This window comes from Excalfactoria chinensis, chromosome 1 (genome assembly GCF_039878825.1).
Source record: "Excalfactoria chinensis isolate bCotChi1 chromosome 1, bCotChi1.hap2, whole genome shotgun sequence".
Taxonomy (NCBI): domain Eukaryota; kingdom Metazoa; phylum Chordata; class Aves; order Galliformes; family Phasianidae; genus Excalfactoria; species Excalfactoria chinensis.
In genome coordinates, this window is record NC_092825.1 from 69,797,934 (window position 1) to 69,822,235 (window position 24,302).

The window sequence follows — 24,302 nt, forward strand, 5'->3', positions numbered from 1 at the left end:
GTGAGATGTGTGTGCGTATATAGTTGTGGTTTTGTTTTCATTTTTCTTTTCTGTCTTAGTAAATAGTTTTTATTCCAACCCATGAGTTTTGTTTCTGGTTTTGTTTTCTGTCTTACCTGGGGAAGAATGAGCAAATGGCTGTGTGGTATTTAGCTGCCCGTCAGGTTAAACCACAACAAAATTGTATTAACTTCAACTTAAATTCCTCCAAAAACAGTAGGCATGTAGCACAAGTTCTGTATGGGCAAGATATGATTTGTGAGATTCTTCTGTTTTCTGCACCAGTTTTCCAAGCTGATTTAATACATTTGTGATCTTCTGTATTAGCTGATTTAAAAACAGATCACTGTAACATAATGAGGAAGGAGGGAAAAGTTTTTCGTGTTTTTATCAACTGATTATTTGAAAAGATGATGCTGCTCATTGGTAAGTGTGAAATGCTGATGAGAATCTAGTGAAGTATTCATATTGCAGACATATTGTAAACCACATGCAGGCGATTTTATGTGGAGACAAAAGAAAAAACAATGTTTCTGTACATAAGAAAAAGAGTGATATGAGGAAAAGGTATTGCTGTTCTGAGAAAGCTAGATCTGATAGTAAAAGAGTTAAAATGGTTAATAATGTAGTCAGTAAATAAAATTTCTGCAACATTTTAAAGATACAATAGTGTTTTTATTCACTAACAGTGCTTCAGAAGTCCAGCCATCCATAAGTGCATAGAGAAATGAGAAAAATAAGAGAAAGAGAACAAAACAAACAACAACAGAACTATTCAGAATGATCAGGAGGGTACTAGAGGAAAATAAATAAATAAACTAAGTTTTATCTTTCGGAACAGATTGCATTTTGAGTACAATACATACTTATTGAATTTTTGATTATTATATGCTTTTTCATGAAAGATAGCAAAAATGAGGAAAATAGTTGTCATTTACTCTCTTAATTAATATTATGTATTTATACTGCATATAATCTTTCCATGTTTTTCGTACAGGAAAAGCATAAGCAGGAGTTAGAAGATATGAGAAAAGCTGGACATGAAGCCTTGAGTATTATTGTTGAAGAGTTCAAGGTAAATGAGTTAAGATAGCACATTTTCCAGTGACATACTATAAAATAAATATGCACTCCAGATGGTCTTCTATAATAATTAGTTTTGGTTGCTCAGCCTCTTTCATTATAAAACTGTTTTGTTAGTTGCTTCCACTATAGACTGCTTGGCCTGAAATTTTATATAGTGTGTTTTCTCTCTCTGCACTTTAGTTAAAGGGGAAACTTCAGATAAACTGTGTTAGCCATTCTCAGTAGTGAAAGTTAATTCTGGAATGAAACAAAAATGCTTAGTCAATTGTACTAAACTTTGATTTTGATTATTTAGCGCCCATCTACATTTTGGATCTCCTTTGCCTCGACAAACTACAAACTGTAACTTCACAGAGCAATTGAGCAGTTTTTTTTTAATATCATATTTATTTATGTTCACAGCATGAGAAGAAGTTTGGGATAAAATAAGGCTGAATCTGTAACTCCTTTCATGTTGTTCCTATCTGTGCTGAGCCAGTAAGATACAGGAATAGGACATTATTGTGCAGGATAAATTGATATCTTTTGTACTGCTATGAAAACATACTAGTAAATACTAGAAATGCACAAAACTGAGGGTTCTAATTAGATTTAATAGAGGTAAACAATGTCAGACTGGAAAAAAATCGGATTGTAGGAAATGGAAAATAGAGTTGTTGCTGAGAATGGGAACGGAAACATGAGACAGCTGTCAGCAGAGAAAACCAAACTAATGATGTTGTTCATTAGGTTTGGTTTGTAACTGGCAAAGTAAGAAGGAATGGGACCAAGGCTATCATTTTATTCAAGTAGTAAGCTGAAAGTTTGAGTCTAGGGTCTGCTGGTCAAGAAACCTGCCGTGTTGATAGGGAGGTTAGGCCAACTTGTATGTTTTCAGGAAATATGAAAATCTTACTTGCAAAGTGTTTATCTGTATGGAAGTATCAGGACCTGCAGCTCCAGGACAGCTAACTGCAGCCTAACCATACTGTTTCTGTAAAGAAGTATTTCCTAACATCCAATCTCAACTTACCTTGGCGCAACTTGAGGCCATTTCCCCTCATCCTGTCATTTGTCACCAGTGAGAAGAGACCTGCCCCACTCTCACTGTAAGCACCTTTCAGATACTAGAAGAGAGTAATAAGGTCTCCCCTCAGCCTCCTTTTCCCCAGACTGAACAGGCCCAGCTTCCTTAGCCTCTCCTCATAGGGTTGGATTCTCCAAGCCCTTCACGAGCCTCGTTGCCCTTCTCTGGACCTGCTCCAGTACCTCCATGTCTTTCCTGTGCTGAGGTGCCCAAAACTGAACACAGTACTCTAGGTGAGGCCTCATCAATGCCGAGTACAGGGGCAGGATGACTTCCCTAGTCCAGCTCACCACACCATTCCTGTTACAAGCCAGGATGCCATTGGCCTTCTTGGCTACCTGGGCACACTGCTGGCTCATATTCAGCCGACTGTCCATCAGCACACCAACGTCCCTTTCCATCAGGCAGCTTTCCAGCCACACCTCCCCAAGCCTGTAGGGTTGCCTGGGGTTGTTGTGACCAAAATGCAGGACCCGACACTTGGCCCTACTCATGCCATTAACCTTGGCCCATCGATCTAGTCTTTTGTTTAAATTAGATTTTGCAGGGCTTGTAGCTTCGCTTCCTTATGTTATCTAAGCTTATGTTAGGCAAAACACATTCTGAGCTTGAGAAAGGACCACTGTGTAGGGTACATGATGATGCTTTTAGGAATAACTTCTTGAGAGAGGTCTATGTATTAAGCTTCAGAAAAGCATAGAGCAATTCCAGTCACCAGACATTTTTGCAACAACTTATAGAAATGTTCCTTTTAATATCTTTGCTAGTAATTGATAGCAATGCTGTAGTCAATACTGAAACTGAACTATTTGTAGGAATATGTCTGTTTTCACTAATACAATTTCTACTAGTTTAGTCAAAAGGGAACCTATTCTGAAAAAAGCTTCTAAAGTTTCCATTCCTAAGAGAAGCTAATCATGTCCACTGCTGTCTCATTTCCACAGACATTTTCCATTTCACTTTAGTGAAATTTTTCATTTCTTTTCCCTCTTACACTTCTGGGGTTTGCTTCTCAATGGAATGACAAAATTGCAGGATGGCTGAGGTCATCCATCTGGGACCTCTCTGTCCTACTCCAATCTCTGCTTAAGCAGGGACAACAAAAACAGGGTGTCCAGGCCTGTGTCCAGGCAACTTTTGAAGAGAGGCTGTGTGGGCAACCTGTACCAGTGCATCATCACCCACACAGCACAGAAGTGCTTCCTCATGTTCAGAGGGAACCTTCTGTGCACAAGTTTGTGCCCATTGCCTCTTGTCCTTGCACTAGGCACCACTGAAAAGAGCCTGGCTCTGTCCTTTTTGCACTCTCCCTTCAGGTATTTATATGCATTGCTCATGTACAGTGACAAAAATGTAAAGATGGTAATGGTACAAGAGAGATGGTAATAAATATCCAAAAGGTTATCTGCAGGAAAAACTCAACCATATGGAAGCCTTCAGTCTGCTGGAAAACAGTGAAGCAGTCTCCACCAAGGAGCAGTCTCAAAGAGATGCTACCTCAGTGGTGGTCAGCCCTTAAATGAGGTCTAGAGGAGGTGGAGTCGAGCTCCACCCCTTTTGGGAGCACAGCTAAATTACTCTCACCTGTGCTCCCACAGCTGACCCGACACTTGCCTCAGCTGATTAATCAGAGGTTCAGGCTGTGATTACCAATTTCCCATACACTCATAACCTCAAGCCTTCTTCAGGCCAAACAGGCCCATGTTCCTCAGCCTTTTTTAATGGGAGGGAGGAATGAGCACATTTTTCAGGCTGACTGCTTTGGATGGGTCAATGAACATGTGTTGTATCTCAGCATTTTGCGAGGATGATAGAAGGAGCTATTTAAGGAATATCTCTTCATGTGTAGCTGGATAAAATGATATACATATGCATAATTTTAGAGAACTATTTTACAAATCAAAAGCATCTGTGAAGCTCTGATATACCATCTAGAAAAAAGGATATAAATTTTTCAGTTTCTATGGCACAAAAGATTAGGTATTTGATTTAATACTGTGATTCTTAGCAATGTTAACATGCTGTTTCTCATAGATTGTTTGTCTTCAAGTTATATAAATATTTTCTTTAATCATAGAATGGCCTGGGTTGAAAAGGACCTCAGAGATTATCTAGTTTCTACCCCCTTGCCACAGGCAGGGTTGCCAACCACTAGACCAGATTGCCCAGAGCCACATCCAGCCTGGCCTTTAATGCCTCCAGGGATGAGGCATCTGCAACCTCCTTGGGCAACCTGTTCCAGTGCGTCACCACCCTCTGTGTGAAAAACTTCCTCCTAATATCTAACCTAAACTTCCCGTGTCTCAGTTTAAAACCAGTCCTCCTTGTCCTATCAGTAGCTACTCTCATAAACAGAGATACCCCCTCCTGTTTATACACTTCCTTCAAGTATTGGAAGGCTACAATGAGGTCTCTCCAGAGGCTTCTCTTCTCCAAGCTAAACAAGGCCAGTTCCCTTAACCTTACTTCATATGAGAGGTGCTCCAGCCCTCTGATCATCTTAGTGGTCCTCCTCTGGACTTGTTCCAAGAGCTCTGTGTCTTTCCTGTACTGGGGATCTCAGGCCTGGATTGCAGTACTCCAGATGGAGCGTCAGAAGAGCTGAGTAGAGGGGGACAATCACCTCCCTCTGCTTGTAGGCCACCCATTTTTTAATGCAGCCCAGAACACAGTTGGCTTTCTGGGCTGCCAGCACGCACTGCTGACTCATGTCCAGCTTCTTGTCCACCAGGATACCCAAGTCCTTCTCTGCAGCTCAAGTGTAACACCTTGCACTTGGCCTTGTGGAACCTCCTTAAGTTCACATGGTCCCTCATCTCCAGCCTGTCTCTGTTGCTCTGGATGGCTTCCTTTCCCTTCAACACATTGACTGCACCACTCAGCTTGGTGTCATCTGAAAACTCGCTGAGGATGCACTCAATTCCATCATCTGTCATTGACAAAGATGTTGAAGAGCACAGGTCCCAAAAGTGACTCCTGAGGGACACCACTTGTGACTGGCCTCCACCCTGACAGAGAACTGTTGATTACAACCCTTTGGCTGTGACCAGCCAACAAATTAATCCACTGAACAGTCCAACCTTCAAATCTGTGCTTGTCCAATTTAGAAGGATGTGAGGGACCATGTCAAAGTCTTTGAAGAGGTCCAGGTAGATGACATCCATCACCCTTCCCCTGTCCACCAATGCCATCACTCCATCATGGAAGGCGGTGGCACAATCTGCCCTTGGTGAAGCCATACGGGCTGTCTAGAATCACCTCTTTGTCTCATATATACCTTAACATAGCTTCTAGGAGCTCCATGATCTTCCCAGGCACAGAGGTGATGCTCACCAGCCTGTAGTTCCCTGGGTCTTCCTTTATTATAAATGGGAATAAATGTTTCCCTTTTTCCAGTCACTGGGGGCTTCAATGGACAACCATGATTTTCAGATATGATGGATAGTAACTTGGCAGCCACATCAGCCATCTCTCTCAGAGCCCTAGGATGGATATCATCTGGCCCAATGGACTTATATACAGTTTCATGAGGAGGTCTTGGATTTGTTCTACTGTTACAGTGGGACAGAATCTGCTTTTCTCACCCACACCTATCATATCAGGATCCTGGCAGACATGGGGAGGACCCTGACCACCAGTGAAGACTGAGGTAAAGCACTTACTGAGCACCTCAGCTTTTTCCATATCTGAGGAAGCCAGCTCTCTGTCCTGATTTGTCTTTGATCTGTCTCCTCCTGCCAGTGTACCTGTAGAACCCCTTGTTATTTTTTGCATCCCTCACCAAGTTCAGCTCTATCTATGCCTTGGCTTTCCTGATCTTACTTATGAAGTTCAGGGTCCTGATGCTACTTTTTGCCAGGTGTGCATTCCTCCAGATCACAAACTCCACCAGGGCATGATCACCGCAGCCCAGGCTGCCTCTGGTCTTAATCTCTGATTCTCTCCTCTGCATTGGTGAGCACCAGGTCCAGTAAGGCTTCACCTTGGGTCTGTCCATCTAATACCTGAACCAGCAATCTGTCCTCAACAGACTATAATTTTTTCATCAAATTTACAAGAACAGACATTTGGTGTATAGATCATCCTAGATATGGAATGCAGCATATACCTATTTGTAGTATGTATTCCCATTGTGCTTTCTTTTAAATTTAAAATTACAACTTTGTGTTATTTTCCAAGCTGTAAATAACAATCTCTCTTTTTCCCCCCCTACTAAGGTAAAGAAAATATATATTTTCTTACTTTTATTCACTTAAGTACATTTTGTATTTCATTTGTTAAAAACTGGAATGCTATTCATTACTTTCTTTATGGAAAAGGAGAAAAAAATAAAAGGGGGGGGGGAGGGGTGCAGGGAGGGAAAGGAAAAAAATATACTCCTTCCATAAATAAAACTGTTTTTCTGATGCACAAACCAAAAGGGGTATAGGTTGAAGTCAAGGGTTAAAACCTTAAGTAAGTTGTAGTTTTAAGTAGTTAAGAGGCTTATGCCAAGTTGAAAATGAATTATAGATCAAACAGATCAAAGAAACCTTTTAAAATAATGTCAATGTAGATTATGTTTCTTCGTTTTCTCTTTCAAAGTTTTTTGTCCGTTTCAGTCATGGTAAAAAATGTAATATGATATTGGGAAGAAGGAAATATGAAAAAGCCAAGAATACATTAGCCTGATGACTTGGAACTGTGGTGGTATTTTTGTTTTTAGGAGACTGAGGAAAGATGTTACTATTCTTATTTTGATATAGTTAGTAACACCTTGATGATTCATTATATAAGCCTTGTAAACTCTGGCTTTGATTACTAGAAAGCCACCAGTTCAGATCATGATGATATACTTCAGGTCATAACTATCTCTGTTGCAAATGCGGTTTATTAAGTTAGGTTTTTTGTTTGAATTTTAAAACAGAATTTTTTTAAGCAGTTGCTGAAATTATGACAATCCCTTTAAACCATAGGTATCCAACCTTTTGGCTCACCTGGGTTGCATATAAAATATATAATGTAGTTAATGTATATAAGTAACAAAAATACATTATTTTTATTTATTTTTTTATTTAAATATAAGGACAAGAAAGCAACAAAAGCATAAAATGAATGGGATACTTGATCTTGTTTTTGTGAAACTAACACATCAGTCTGGGTAAGTGGAGGTAGCTGCAGTTCTTAGTGAGTTCTGAAGGTGTTCATCAGAGATTTTTAGTTAAATGTTCTTCCTTTGTTTTATCTTTGAAAACAGTCGTTCACAAATATGTGTACTGCCAGAAAGCAATGACATGAATAAGGCATGATTCTGAAGTGAGAGGTATCTTTCTCTGGTATGACTGATCTTATAAAAGTCTAGTAGAGAGACCTCATCAGATTTTTTGAGTTGAATATCTGATTGTAACTCTGTACATTCCATTTGAAAAATTGCAGTATATTTGTAGTGTATTTACACTGACTGAAAATGGAGTTGCAAATTTAACACACAAAAAAAAGCTGTTTTCAGCAGTCTTGAAACGAAGTCTCCATTTCTTTTATGAAAACAGAAAGCAAGGCTGAATATTTTTCACTGTACCCAAGACGGAGTTTAGCCAATGTTTCAAAACGCATAAAATTATTTACTGTAACATGGATTAGCACTGCATTTTGCCCTTGCTGTATCCTATGTCCTGTATATGTTATGGGGACTGCTCTGAATGTAGTGCCTCCTATTTTATGATGTCAACTCAGTGTCAGAGGTGGATGTTGGACACGGCACTAGGCATTGGACCTTCCTGCCAATATACGTTTACATTTTGTTGTTGTGCAACAGATGACAGCAGGAGAGTCTTACAAAATGACATTTGATGTGGAAATTCATAATGAACAAAGGAGTGGAATTGAATTCCTTCATGCGGAAAAAAATTGCACCCATTGACATTCATTGATGCTTGCTGAGCATTTATGAAGTGGATATGAACATAGTGAGGTGGCGGGTGGTACATTTCAGCAGTGATGACAGCAGGTCAGTCCTGCTGTTCCATATTTTTATGAGCAGAGCATGCAGGCTCTTGTTCATCAGTGGTGAAATTTCATAGCTGACGGTGATAACTGTTGAAAAATAGTATTTTGTAGCTGAGAATTTAGTCTATTAAATACTGTGATTGTGCTCTTTTTATCTGTTGTTTCTATGTAAACAATTAGGAGGCATTACTTTCAGAGCAGCCTTTGTGGCCCAGGCAAGCCAAAAGGTTGGACTCCCATGAACTAATTGATTAATGATCCTAAAAATCTGAAGTCAACACTTTCTCTAGAAAGGGTCACAAGATGACCATTGCTACACGGGTTCAAGAAAGTTCATTACACAGTATGTAGAAGTAGAAAAGAATTACCAAGGGCATCCATACTGAAAGCCTATCCTTTGACTTCATGCTACAGATATAATATGCTACATTCTGCTGTGCTCATTCCATGAGCTGCTGAAAGACTACTTCAAGAATACCAGCTTGATTCTCAGTCAGGGGCTGCAGATTTTTGGAATATCAGCCCTCCAGAATAACTAAGTAATTAATTCAGGAAGAAAGTAGTGTTTCAGCAGTGATAAACAGTTGCCTGGTTTAGTAATTCTTCAAATGTTTATCATCATCTGATAGCCAAATGTATTATGACGTTGCCATCAAATAACCCAATCGTCATGTCATCACGGGGCATCTGGCAAAGGCACTTCTTCATATCCCTATTCCATGGTTCTGCTTCAGTTGCTTTGGCTGTTGTTATGTTAGCAGTTCTTTACTCAGGCCTATCCCCCATTTGACCTTATGGCCCAACATATATTATTTACATTTAATCAGTTAATTAATTAGTTTTGTTCATTAGTGAATTAGATATTTGATTATCTGGAAGTTTGCATATAATATGCTCTTCTCTGTTTTATGGTCAGCAGGAGCCAAGCAAATGTGGGGTGTCAGCAAAGAATATAGTACTTTTCTAGATAGTGCGTGCATGTTAAATTTCAGTTATAGGAAACTGTGTCCAGTTTCTCTTTTGTTTTTAAAATTGGCTTCTTTCTGATAATTTATTAAATACAGAACATGAATTTTATATGACTTGCCTATTTATTTTTTTTTTTAAATGACTTGAGATTTAGGCCTAAATGAAAATTTTATTCCATATTTTAAAGACCTGTTTGGCTGGATTGCTCTCTCTCTCCATAGAAAAAAGATTTTCTCTTATTATATCACAACATGAAAGCTATCTCTGAAATGCCACGTTGTGCAGTACTATCACAGCATTTCAGCGTCTGTGCCTTCTCACTTGGTCAACTAGTGAAATAGTCAAAAACATGCAATTCTTAGTTGCTGTTTAAACTCTATTAGTAATGTAGATTAGAGAAATGGGAAGCTATAGTTCATAAATGTGGAATCTTTGTGCAGAAAATAATAGTAAAAAAGCTACTCAGAGATATGATTTAGCAGAGGGTTGTTAGAGTTAGGGTTCTATGGTTAGGCTGAGGTTGAACCTGATGATCGTTGAGGTCTTTTCCAACCTGAGTAATTCTATGATTCTATGACTCTATGATTCTATGATTTTAGGAAATCTTAACAACCTCTTAATACCATATAACGGATAACTTTTTTACTCTGAAAAACTCCAAATTCTCAGTATGGCTTAATTATTATCAGTCAAGTTTACACAGTACCAACCATTAGCATGAGTAAGAATAAAATGAGAAATGGCATTGCATCCTAATGGCCATTCTGTTACTGTTTTGCATGTAATCAGAATCTTATTCCTTTTTTGTCTTTCAAGTCATTTATATAAAATAATTATTGTCATAGCAGTTTAGGGGAAAAAATAACTCAAAAATCTGCAAGCAAAGTACAGATTTTGTTTTCCCAGTAATACGTGGCAATTCCAGTTTATACATAGCAGGATTTAATAAATAAAATTTCCTATACAGAGCTACATTTTTGTGATGCCTGAATTTATACCAATACAAGAACTGAATGTAGCTAGAAAGAAATTTGCTTTCATGAAAGTAAACTTATGACTAGCAAAGTCCACTGCAAATATCCATTAATGTTGTTTCACACTTTAATCAAAATGTGTGTCAAGCATAATCTACCATTTGTTGCCTTTTAGATCTTTCTGAACTTTTGCTGAAAGGTACTATAGTATTTCTGATGTCCTGAAGGACATGATTTTGGCATCAGAGGCTAATCAGTAGAAATACAGACTAAAAAAGTTGTCAGGGTTTTTGAGGATAACATGTTTTTATTGGCTTGGAGTTTCTTGAGAAAACATTTCAAAGTATCTTTAAAGTGTGTTTTATATTCTGTGAAGTAAATATATCTCTAAAGTAAAAATCGTTTGAAAGATATATATATTTTTTCCTTTTTGTTTGTCTGCATTTGGGCCAAAGATCTGTTTTCTGTACCACCTACTCTTCTTTAACTTAAGCCATTAATTTCAGCTAAGCCTCTATATTGATTATCAGTAGAAATAGCTTCCTTTAGTGTATATAAATACCCCAAGGAACATTAAGAAAGTGATATTAATATTTTATAATATTAAGGGAAAAAAACTTGTGTCGCACATGAGTAAATACTGAGTAAAAATAAGGAAGTTAAGAGTGCAGTTCTTTCAAATGATGATTTGCTTTTCCATATATGTGACATGTTTTTAATTTTGCATTCAGATGATGGAAATTCTGTGAAGTTAAGTCAAGAGCACGTGAATACAAATGCATATGCACACAGGTGCACACACAGAGAATTCCTGATGTTATTACCTTTTTGTTAATGTGTTTGTACTTTGACTTCCACTGCTACACATTTGAGTGTGTGCTTCCTGGGGGGTGTTCTTTTATGTTTAAAGTTACACAGAATTTCCATCTGCTTTTATTTGATTTGTGGTTGCAAAGATCATGCTTGGCCCATGGAATCTTACACTGTGCCGAGAGGATGTGGAGTTCTGTCAGCCATTGAAATATGTCTGGCTTTTTTTTTTTTTTTTTTATTCAGCAGGTTTCATATGCTTCTCTTCTTGTGTGGTCTCACTATTCTGAATATATTTAACAGAAATACTTGCCCTCTCTATCTTCTGTGTGCTGCTCTCCTTTAAGCAGCCTATGTATAAGAAATCTGAGATCCAAAAAAATTTCAGTCCTGACTGAAAACAAGATAGTGTTACATAGAAAGGTACTTTAATAGTTGCACATTCCAAAATATATAACAGCATTCTGTGTTCTGGTTATACAGAAGTACTAGCTGACTTGCAGTTAATAATACACATCCCTGTATATATATATACACATATATATGTGTGTGTGTATGTGTATATATATAATTATTTTTTGTTTATTTCTTTATTGCAGTCGTTGCTACAGTGTACAGTTCAACAGCAAGAAGAATCTGCTGAAAAACAGTATATACTAGCAATTGAGAAACATTCTCACAAATGTCAAGAGCTTCTTGATGCTCAGGTATGTATGTGCATTTACAAAAACTTCTATGATTGTCATTTTAGTTTCAGCTTTTTTGTTTGGAAAAAAAAAAAAAAATGCCGTTTGGAGCAAAGAGGATGACCAGTTTTTCCTTTTGTGTCCTTTGCATAACAATAAACACAGTTGCTTAAATACTAAGTGCATGATAATTCTTTGAAAGTATTTTATAACATTTTAGTCTGCTTAGAACAGATTCAAGAACAGCAAAAGTACTGCTCCCCTAATCTGTTACATTTGCATCTCAAACCTGAAGGCAGGGACAGAAATGTTCACGAAGTTCAAATTTATCTGGGGAATCCAAGTGAGATAGGTGTTAATTGGTGTTGTGGTTTGTTTGCTTGGTTTCAGTAGAACCTAATAACATAAGACTTACAGTATATGTAAGACATAATGCCCAGTTCACAGTTCAAATAATGTCTGCATTAAATGCATTTTACTCTTGGATCTCTGTGAAGGTTTACATTTTGTTCACAAACTTACAAGTAACTTCATTCACCTGAGTGAAAGTTTGCCATCTATATTTTTTATATGTGACTGGAGTTTTGAAGCCTAATCAAGCAGACAAAAGCGCAGAGAGTGCTTTATGGTAGAACTACCAGACTTAATAAACTAGAATTTATTCTGTAAATAAATTCGTTGAAAGAGTTCTGGAAAATGTTTATTGTGTTTTTATTTGTTAATAGATCAGATCTTAAATGTATACTACTCTGTTTTAATATTTCCTTGTGTTCCAATGATTTTGTTCTAACACTTTATTGAAGATTACTGAAATGATTACTTATAATCATACACCAAGTTCTTTAGTATTCTGTGTTATGGCATAGAAATCTTTATATCTACATCTTTATATGTAAATTATGAGTATCTATATCACTTCAAAGAATATTTTTTTGCTATAGCATTAATCACAGTGCAAGTATGTTCTGTACACAAACACAACTTCTTTTTCTGGCTTCCTTTAACATTCTTATCTTAAAAGCAAAATTGGCTTTCAAATTTTAAGCACATTTAATTCCCTCTTAAATTTTTTGCTGTTTTATTTCTAGTTCCATAACATCAAGATTGTCTCACCTCATGTATTGACACATATATTTTCTTCTAAGTCTTTGCCTTAACATTCCTGCCTCTCCTCCTTTGGTAAGGAAGAATGACTCTTGCTTGTTTTAAACCTCTCATTATTTCAGTTTATTTGAGTTTCAGATTTTAAAGCTGTCTTTTATCAGAATGCCTGAGATGGAGATGCGTGTTGTTTGTCTGGAGAAGTACTCATGATAACTGCCGTTGATAATTGTACATTATTGTATGTTCTAGGCTAGAAAAATATGCGAAAGGTCTAGTTATATCTCAGTTTCCTCCTAGACAAATTCATCTTTGATTTTGACATGCAAGATTTTTCAGCATACTAACTATCTGGAGCTACCATCATCATAAACTTCTCCAGGAGGGAACCATCAGCTCATCAACAAAAATTATCCTTGGTTCTGAATCTTGCTTCAGCTGTCTACTTTACTGCACTCCTCTTCTGATTCTGTTTTCATAGGTCTTCAATTTAAGATCTTGCTAAAATTGCAAAAACTTCTTCAGGGTAAAATACTCTTGCCATTTTCTGTTGTGGTCCTTCTTACGGGTCCCTTCTCCACAGGTTCTAAAGTCAGAAAGTTCTGGTCTGTTTTCTAATTTAGTTTCATTTGCTTGAAGTTCTTACATGTGTGTTATATAGTATTCTTTCTTCTCTCAGTCTGGAAAAGCCTCAGATTTTGGATGTTAGCTTTTTCAAAACCTCCTGGATATTTTGCACTGTTGTTAAAAATTCTGCCTGAGTTAATTCGATCAGTGCGCTCCATGACTGTATTAAACTGTCTCTCACTGAAGTGAATTGTCAGCATCACTTACTATCCAGTTGCTGTCAACAGATGCTGGGTAGTTATGCAGCTACCCTTTTTCTTCGTCTATTCATATCAGTCACTTGTCCTTTATCACACGTTCCTTAGGTGTGATGGTTTTGGGTCCTCTCTTTAAATCCCATGCTGGAATGTGCTAAATGAACCAGTTCCCTCAAATTCACTGATGACCACTGTGATGGGTGCTTCTGAGGTGTAGTCTCTAGTGTTGCTGTTTATTTTCCAAGGGAATGTGCTCTCAGATATACATATCCAACAGCAAAGCAATTATTCTCATGGAATTTTAAGATTTGTGATGGTAACTTCTTTATGCCAGAAAGCAGTCTGGGGAGATGATAAACATTTAGGAAAGGAGTGCATGTCAGTTGTATACATATAGTGTTTGAAGATTACAGAGGAAATGTCATTGGCAAGCACGCTTCAACTTAAGTGGGAAAATCACAGATTTCATGTTTTTCTGAGGCACACATTTGACATCTCCTGAAAATGAATGCCAATTTTGATCTTGTGTTTGAACTCGTGTGTGTTACAAAAATACGTACTGAAAAAATTGATCTTGTAAAACTGATCAAAATAGGCTACTTTTGGAAAAAGCAGAAGCCACTGAAAACGGAACACTCCAAAGAGATCTCTGTGAGAAATCGATAGTTTCATGTGGTTCATTAATAATATTTTAGGAAAAAAAAACCCGAATAGGATAATTATTTTGATAATTTTAAAAAGAAAAGAAAAAAAACAAAACAAAACAAAAAAAAACTTTCAAATAGAATTTTTTATTGCTCAGCAAATTAAGGCACATCAAAAATTAAATTAATAAAAATGTTTCAGAATATGTCAGGTATAGGTCAGTTCTAGAACTGCAATATTACATTGGGTAGAAAACAGTGGGATAGTGTGTGTGTGTGTCTAAGTAAAAGTTAATAAAATAAAAAGTTGGGCATAGTAAACACATCTCTCCTATTGACAAATCTATATTTTTGTAATTATAGTGTTGTTTACTTTAGTAAGTGCTATCAAACTTCTATGAAAAGAAGAGGCCTGGAAAAGATCTGAAGGCGATACACTGTTTTTTTAGTCAGAAGGAAAAAAGTGACATTTTAAAATATATTTATAATTTGAATTAAATATATTAAATGTGGTCTCATCGCTAAATGTGAGGAAAACTGTGTTGATCACAGCCTGAACCTCTGATTAACCATCTGAGGCAAGTGACGGGTCAACTGCAGGAGCACAGGTGAAGGTAATTCAGATGTGCTACTGGAAGGGGTGGAGCTTGACTCTACCTCTCCCAGATCCCATTTAAGGGCTGACCACCACTAAGGTGGCATCTCTATCTGGAGATTGCTCCTTTGTGGAGTTCTGGTGGTGAGCTTCAGCGTTATCCATTTTGACTGAAGGCCTCAGAGTTGGTGAGTCCTTTCCTTAGATATTCTCTGGCTATCTATTTGCAACTATACTTGTGTTATTCCAACTGTACACTAAGATACTGGGCAATTGCTTGGACTGTATGTTGGAACTGCAGTTGGTAGGGTTTCATTGTCAGTATTCTGCTGTTGCATGTTTCAGTATGGAGAATAGTGTGTCTTTTGGTCTCTTTTCCATTGTTTGAATAGAAGTAGTATGTTTCAAAATTAAAGGAAAGACTTAGAGACTGAGTTGTATATTGCAGTCCAGTTCTGAAGTCCCCAACACAAGAAGGACAGTGAGCTGTTGGAGCAGGTCCAGAGGAGGGCCAAGGAGGTGATCAGAGGGCTGGAGCACCACCCCTATGAGGACAGGCTGAGAGAGAGCTGAGGCTCTTCAGCCTAGAGAAGAGAAGGCTCTTGGGGACACCTTATAGTGGCCTTTCAGTACCTGAAGGGGGTCTACAGGAAAGCTTGAGAGGGAATTTCTCAGCCTGGAGAAGAGAAGGTTGCGGGGTAACCTCATTGCAGCCTTTCAATACCTGAAGGGAACTTACTCCCAGGAGGGGAGAAAACTCTTCGAAAGGGCTGGCAATAGCAGGACTAGGGGAAATGGTTTTAAGTTAAAAGAGGGAAGATTTAGGTTGGATGTTAGGGGGAAGTTCTTTACTAGGAGAGTGGTTAGGTCCTGGAACAGGCTGCCCAGGGAGGTTGTGGATGCCCCATCCTTGGAGGTGTTCAAGACCAGGTTGGACAGGGCTCTGGGCAACCTGATCTAGTAAAGGCGTATGTTTGGTGGCCCTGCTAGGCAGGGGGGTTGGAACTACATGATCCTTGAGGTCCCTTCCAACCCAGGTCATTCTGTGATTCTGTGGAATTTATATAAGGTTGTGTAGGGACAGGATGATGGGAAATGGTTTTGAACTGGAAGAGGACTTGATGATCTCTGGAGGTTCCTTCCAACCCCTACAATTCTGTAATTCTGTGTGGTTCTGTGTTTTGGGACTAGATAATTTTTAAGGTTCCTTTGAACTCGAGCTGTTCTGTGATATATTTAATTTTTTTTATATCTTTATGTGAAGCTGTAAAACAAAAGTTTCATTTGTAGATAGAACATCATTTAAGATAAGTAGTTGCTCTGTGAACAGACATGTTTGTAGGTTTGCAAATAGTAGTTTGGTGTATGAAATATTTTGGCAGGGAGTGAGGTGGATGGGGCTTGCTTGACAATGGTGATTTATCTTCAGTTTGGAAAAGATGCTGAAAGTTCAGTTAGAATTGTCAGTTTCTACAACTCATTTTTTTAAAGTATGTGGGTGCTCACAAGAACAGCAGATAATTAATGTGCTAATGATAATGAGCTGCTGGAATGTAATAAATTCCTTGCCTTCTTAGTATTTGGAGGATGCATTTTGTGTTTTGCATGGTCATCTGTGAAGATTAGCAGTAGCCCCTATGAACTAGTCCTAAGATGCTAAATATAAGAAATATACACATCTGTATACTGGCTGTTTCAGCCTGGTTCTGTGACTAATAGAATGGGGGAAGCCACGCTCTGGGAAAGGATGAAGGGCAAAAGGGGAAGGGAGGTAGGCCTAAAAACAAAACAGCAGCAATGATCTGAGGAGGAAAGTTAATTTACTTAATGAGATATCAGAATGCAAGATGACACAACATAATGCAATGTAATTGGAGTTGAAGCTAATAAATAAAATGTGTGTCCAAAAACTGAAGGCCTTGCTCTGATGCTGAAGGCAAGACAGCTAAGGAGCACGTGCTGCAGAGATGAGCAGAAAGGGTAAAAAGGGGCATCTAGTGATCTGCAGACAGTTTTATCTTTCTCTCTGAAAGGAAAATGGAAACAAAAAGTCCTCTGGGGTATGTAATTCTCCTTCTCTTCTGAGACAGGTACCAGAATTATTGACAATCCACAGAACTGGAGCACTGATTGTTTAATTCCCTATGCTCTACGTGATGTCATGATGTGAAATACCAATAACAAAAATCATAAAACTATGACAATGTCATACAGAAAACTAACTTTTATATATCAGAGAAAGTTTATTTGGTTCAGCAATATAGTTTCATAATTTCAAGGTATCATTTTATATTATTTCATGTTTATTTTTATATCTACTTATATTCTGTAGCATGTTTATATAATAATGCTTATTTAATATTGTTTGGTATATACATTTCTAAATAAATAAATAATTCCTAAGGTGCAAAAAGACATTTTTTCCTTTTTGAAAAATGAAAATCTTTTCTAGTCTTTCAACTTTATTTGAATCTGCCCACTATCTCAAGCTAGTTGAAAGGTGACTTTTTTTTTTCAGTCTCTTTCCTCTGTTAATTTAGCTATGATACTGTCAGTCTCAACAACAACAAAGAAAAAATCTTATTTGGATATTGCATTTGCTAACCCAGGTTTTCAGATCTTCCTTGAATTACAAAGATTCAGATGAAAGCAGCTCTTTAGTGTGATTTTTTTACAGAATCTTCACTTCTTATTATGAATTAGTCATCTGTTCTTGCCAATAGCGCAAAAAATAAGTAACATTGTGTGATTTTTCTCCTTTATTATTTTTCTGACAGCTATTCTTTAAAAAATACTTTTCATGTTTTTACTATCCTCCATTAGCAAACAATTTGCTGTTTATAAAGCCTACATTCCAGGAGGCCATTTTGTTGACTTTTTTCCGGTGCACTGGAGGAATTGTGAATAAGGCATACAGTCTGCAGAATGAACTAAATCACAAAAACAGAAGAGCTAATGAACACTTTTCATTCATGTTTTTATGTCTCTTATCTTTCTATTCTTAGGGCAGTTTGGGGGCTATTAGAGTCTTTATGTGCGCTTTCTGAGAAAAGTGCTTTTAGTGTTAGATGACTGAATAGCTTCTTACTCTATTTATAAGCAGTAACACAGTTACAGTAAAAGATTTGAAGCTTGATACTATTGTCTTGCATTAATATCAGCCTCCAATGTACATCAAGTTATTCATATTTTTTGCACGCTGTTGAATTGAGTATTAAGCTTAGTTTTATTACCACTATTGTAATTTTCCTTTGTATTGTCATTGTTTTAAATTCTCTTTTTAGTATGTTTTGCTGGTTTCTGAGCTTCCTCTTAAAAACATTTGCTGCTTTGTTAGCCACTTGGTCCAGAAACTGGCAAAAAAGATACAGTTCAACCATACAATAATAAATTATAATTTGAGGAAGTGGAAATATGTAACAGATGTTGGAATTTTTTAGACAGATTTTCCACCTTGCCCTGCCAAACACTCAGATGCCACTGATAGTAAGGACAATGTAAGAAACTAGATACGATTACCAGATCTTGACATTTGATTTCCTCTTAGAATAGCAGGAGTGAAGAAAAGTATGAAAGAATATTCTGGTAAATTTAGCTACCCTTTTTTCAGGAGCAGAAAACTATTATTAGTGTTTTGATAATGTTTTGAATAGGTAGCAGTGGACATATTTTGCTAACTTTGCAAAGTCTTTCTGTTATAGCTCTATAATTTTGTCATGTCTCACTCGAATAGTGATAAAAGAGTTTTTCCCACAACATGAATTATTTCTTCTTACTGTGAGATTCCTTTGTGAGACTGAAATAAAAGTAGAATTTAGTGGGCTAAGGTTTCTTATTAAAATAGATGAACAAATTTGAGTCACTGAATTCTTAAAAAGCACAATCCAGTAGGTTGTTATTTCTTAAGTGTTTGCTAACTGTTTCTGTAGATGATTTTTTTTTCCAGATTTTGAGGGTCAGTGATTGTTCTGTGTCCTATGTAATGAAGGCAGAAAAGTGTTTTTTATATTGGAGATGACAGATAGTCTTACTATTGCTATGTTGTTGTTTTTGGTTGGTTTTGTTTTTTTAATAAAGTACTCACTAGAATGCAGTTTCATGAGTTGAAAAACGTTGATAGTTTTTTTTATGAGAAAAACTGCTCATTCACTTCTAGTATAGATTAGAAATACAGAAGATCATGCCTTAATATACTTAATGTATTTTTCAGAAAGATGTTAAGGAGGATTCCAAGCATCATTTCATTAGTGTGTGAATATATTTTCCTCAGATTTAAAAATATGTAAAGGTGCATGTTTGGTTGACACCTTAAAAGAAAGGGATGCCATCCAGAGAGACCACAACAAACTCAAAAGATGGGCCTGTGTGAACCTAATGAGGCTCAGCATAGCAAAGTGCAAGGTCTTGTACTTGGGTCAGAGTAATCCCAGATACATGTACAGACTGGGAGAAGAAATCCTTGAAAGTAGCCCTGCAGAGAGGTACTTGGGGGGGTCTTGGTGGATGAAAAACTAAACATGAGCCAGTGTTCTTATAACTCAGAAAACCTATGGTATCCTGGGCTCTGTCAGAAGAGGGCTCACTAGAAGAGGTGATTGTCCCTCTCTACTCTGCCCTCAGGAGGCCTCATCTGGAGTACTGTGTCTGGGGCCCTCCAATACAGAAAAGATGTGGAGCTGTTGGAGATGGTCCAAAGGAGGGCCACGAAGATGATTGGAGGGTTGGAGCACCTTCCTTAGGAAGTCTGGGGGAGCTGGGCTTGTTCAGCCTGGAGAGGAGAAGGCTGTAACAAGAACTCACCGCGGCTTTCCAGTGTTTAAAGGGGGGTTATAAAAAGGAGGGGAATCAATTTTTTACTCTGGTAGATAGTGATAGAACAGGAGGGAATAGTTTTCAGCTAAAGGAGGAATGATTCAGATTGGAAGTCAGGAGGAAGTTCTTCACAGAGAGAGTGGTGAGGTGCTGGAACAGGCTACCCAAAGAGGCTGTGGGTGCCCCATCCCTATAAGTGTTCAAGACTACATTGGATGGAGCCCTGGGTGACTTGGTCTTGTACCAGATCTGGAGGTTGGTGGCTCTGCCTGTGGCAGGGGAGTTGGATCTTGGAGATCCCTGGCGTTCCTTCCAATCCAAGCAATTCAGTGATTTTTATGAATTTAATTGTATTCTGCATAACCTTTTTGTTTCTCATAGTGTTTGGATATTCACATTAACTTTGTTTGTGCTTTGATGTTGTTTTTCAGTGGTTACTTTTCATAATTGAATTGGTCAGGTTGGATACTCAGTAAGAGTGGTGAGGTGTTAGAACAGGCTGCCCAGGTAAGTGTTGGAGTTGCCATCCCTGGAGGCTTTAAAAAAGAATAAATGTGACATGTTTCGTGAGCATGGTGATCACTGGCTGGACTGGATGATCTTTCCACATTTAATGATTCTGTGATTCTATTTGGCCAAATCATCATGCACAGATCACCAAGCTCAGTGGACATAAATTTGTTAGTTGCTATTCATAGTTTATGTAATAGTAGCAGTAAGTAAAATAACCAATCTGTGGAAATATAAACTGGATGCCTACCAGTTATAGTAAAATAATTATAACATTATTGGGTGAAATGCTTTGCTCACATCCTTTTCTATGGAACTGTACAGGAATGAGAAAAGAACTACTGACACTTTTAAAAAGCATTCCAGTAGAAGCAAGACCCTATTTTCCATTTTTCTTTAAAGCTGCAATGTAGGGTTAACAGGACTATGTAATGCTTATAGCTGTACTAAATTGGCTTTAGTTATTAATTAATATAGCATTTTAGCTGTAAAATAAGTTGTGCCTGCATTGGCAGGGAGGTTGGACTCGATGGTCTCTAGAGATCCCTTCCAACCCTTACAATTCTGTGATTGATTCTGTGATTTCATTCACACCACATATTTATCATAATACATACCATGTCACCCTTCAATATATACATATGCCTTAAAGAAAGATGTCATGACTCTTCAGAAGTAAATTTAACATATAAAAATAACGAAACTTTGACTACTCGCTGTCATGATTAAATCTGCTTACAATGTGTTCTGTGACTCACATTTCAGGAAAAAAAAAAAAAAAGATTTTTTTAGATTTCTTTTTCTTCTTCGAGAAAAACCACAGGACTTCTGTATTTATATTTGAGTCTACATCAAACAATTTTCATTTGGAACCATTGCCTAGAAAACTTCTTTCAGAGTGGAAAATGTAACCTATTTTTGAATGCCTTTTATTTCAAGTTGCTATTTTGCTTTAAGCTGCTGTTCTTGCTGCTTTCTGGAGAATGGGTTAAAAGTGATAGTACATGTATCTCTCCAATTTGGAATATCACTTTTCAGAAAGATGTCTTTTCTTTTGTTGGACAGCAGTGTCTTGTGGAACATGAAGGCCCATAAAACACTACAGTTTTACTCTTCAGAATTTTTACACATCACAATTTTGCACTCTGTGCTCAGTAACTCTCCAATCAAGGAATAAAAAGACACAAATGATAGCTTTGTAAGAAAGGAGGGCAGATAGGTGACTAAGCTGGTTAAACAATGTGGTACACGAGTTAAGGGATTTTAGAGCTGGCTGAGTATCTGTCCGTAATATGCTAATATATGCATTATATGTATGTTTAGTCTAGCAAACTTAGACTGTTAGAAACAATGTTTGAAATCTTATGTATTCTACTAATGGGGACTAATGCACCCACTAGTTTTTTTCCTACCTTCAGATAATATGTAGCTGTACCCTCATCAATTTAAATTTCTGCAGTTTAGTCAGAGAATTATATGGTATTTTTCTGGAATAATGGATAATTAGATTGAAAATTCAGGCATATTTAGACATAAACATTTGCTAACCACAGATTCACATATTTTCTACTTGAAGATTATGCATAGTATAAGGAATTGTTTAGATTCTTAAAAAACAAACCTACATAGCTGAGTTTGTTTTGGTAATTTCATAGTGCATTCATTTATATCAAATGAGCTAATATCACTATCAATATCATTTTAGGAGTCGCAGCTTTCAAGGAGATTCTGTGACTTTTTTTTTTTTGTATAATTTATGTAATTTAATAGCTGAAGATGCATTTCAGTTAAAAAAAGAAAAAAGTAAAAAGGAAAACAAAGAAACAAACAAAAAACCCAACTGCACTGAATGTAATGCCTTCTATTTTTTTTATATTGGCCCATGTCATCAGAGGTAGATGTTGGTGGTATGACAGTATAGGTTGAACTTTCCCACCAGTATTCCATTACATTTTGTTGCTGTGCAAGAAATGGAAGCAGAGGGCCAGTTTGGCAAAATAAATCTGATGTTGAAGTGCATATGAATCAAAAGCGTGCCACTGATTTCTTCTATGCAGGAAAAAGAGACATCCATTGACATTTGTCAACAGTGAACGTTTATGGAGACCAAATGTGGATGTCAGCAAAGTGAGGTAGTGGGTAATGTGTTCTGGCAGTGCTGACAACAACACTGGGTCACTTCTAATAGTGCAGATTTTTATGGGTGCAGCATGCAGAATTTTGTTCATCACTGGTGCAAATGCGTGGCTAATGGTGGCAACTATGTTGAGAAACAGTGTTTTTTAGCTGTGAGTCTGCTCTATCAGTGTTATCATGCGGTTTATATCTGCTATAATTTCCATGGAGATAAATTGGAGGCACTACTTTTGGAGCAAGACGTATACAGATGGAAGCTGGTGCATTATGACAAATTGAAATACACAGTCTCTTCATATCTAACCTAGAAGTCAGACTGAAATACTGGCAGTTGTTAAGCAAGATTAGAGTTTCTAGCCTACAGTTTACTGTAGTTTGGTTGTAGGTGTTAGAAGTGATCTTTAATAAGCACTCCTTAGAGAATTTATCTATGATTCTTAACTGATATCAATGAATTTTAAAACTTTTAACTGACACAAGCAAGCTTTGTTTTAATGTATGTATCTGATTCAAATTTGCATATCTTGCTAATGAAATTAATCTCTTGTTTCAACTTTGAGTTGATGAGGGGGGGGGAAAAAAAACACCCATAAATGCCCTGAATAATAAGTTTAATATTTGAAAATACAAAATCCACAAAAATAAATTTAATGTACTCATAATTAAGTATAACCACAAGGTGAATTTCACTGCTAATTCCACAGGTGTTTTCCATTATAAGTCTGCTCAATTTAGAACTGTTTTAAGTAAATTTATAAGGAAATGCCTCTTTACATGTTTACCCTGGGAGGGTAGGTAAGTATTTTATAAAGTAACCTGTAAGTCTTCCATTCTATTTTACAAGTGTATTCTTTTTTTGTTCTTCCCAAAACAGTGTTGCATTTTGGAAATGTATTTCTAACTGCTGTTAAAGATACTTCTAACTAAACAGTAATAAAATTCATGAAAGATTAATGGCTTTTTTTTTTTTTTTAGAAATGCTGATGGAAGGACTATTTGTATGTATTAGTGTAGAAGTGTTGTTGTATAAATGTTAGAGTTTTTTTGCTTTCATTTTAAGGTTGTAATATATCAACTCAATATCTAACAGTATACTGATTTGCTAACAATTGTCAATAAGCAATAATAATCTACAGTTACTTTTTTTTTTTTTAAGCTTTGGAGAACAACTTAGTTCTTGTAGACTCAGCCCCTGTATTTCAGATGATTTACGTGGTCTACTGAAAAATAGATAGCTCATGATTAGAAATTGTGACTGATTATAAAACTGCATGTAAACTACCAGGTCACTCTGGAATCATAGAATCACCAAGGTTGGAAAAGACCTCCAAGATCATCAAGTCCACCCATCCACCTACCATCAATATTTCCCCACTGAACTATGTCCTTAAATACAACATCTAAACATCTCTCTAACACTTTCACAGATAAGTGACTCAACAACCACCCTGGGCAGCCTATTTTCGTGTCTGACCATTCTTTCAGTGAATAAATTTTTCTTAACATCCAACATGAATGGCCCCTGGTGCAGCTTGTGGCCATTCCCTCATGTCCTGTTGCTAGATACAAAGGAGAAGAGGTGGACCCCCACCTCATTACAGCTTCCTTTCAGGTTCAGGGCCCTCAGCTGCTCCTTGTAAGTCTTGTGCTCCAGACCCCTCAACATCTTAATTGTCCTTCTCTGGACTCATTCCATGGCCTCTTTCATTTTTTTTCTTGTAGTGAGGGGCCCCAAGCTAAACACAGTAGTTGAGGTGTGACCTCACCACATCTGAGTACAGGGGGATTATCATCTCTCTTCTCCTGCTGGCAACACTATTTTTGATATAAGCCAGGATGCCAATGGTCTTCTTGGCCATCTGGACATGCTGCTGGCTCATGTTTAGCTGAGCAATGACCAACACCTCCAGGTCCATTTCTTACAGACAGTCTTCCAGTCACTCTGTCTCAAGCCTGAAGTGTTGCATGAGATTGTTGTGACCAAAGTGTGGGACCTGGCACGTGGTTTTGTTTAAGTTTGTACAACTGGGGCCTCAGCCCACAGATCCAACCTACCCAGATCCCTCTTAAGGGTCTTCCTACCCTCAGGCAGATCAATGCTTCC

General features: G+C 37.3%; 1 protein-coding gene across 2 annotated transcripts in view; it reads left to right on the forward strand.

Moving 5' to 3' along the window:
• CCDC91 (coiled-coil domain containing 91) overlaps positions 1-24,302 on the forward strand; it is a 141,638-nt gene that overhangs the window by 67,707 nt on the left and 49,629 nt on the right. For both annotated transcript variants that reach the window (XM_072360390.1, XM_072360395.1), the window contains 2 exons: positions 998-1,075; positions 11,490-11,597. In XM_072360390.1, the coding sequence (XP_072216491.1) occupies positions 998-1,075; positions 11,490-11,597 (186 nt within the window). The remainder of the gene's footprint in view (positions 1-997; positions 1,076-11,489; positions 11,598-24,302) is intronic.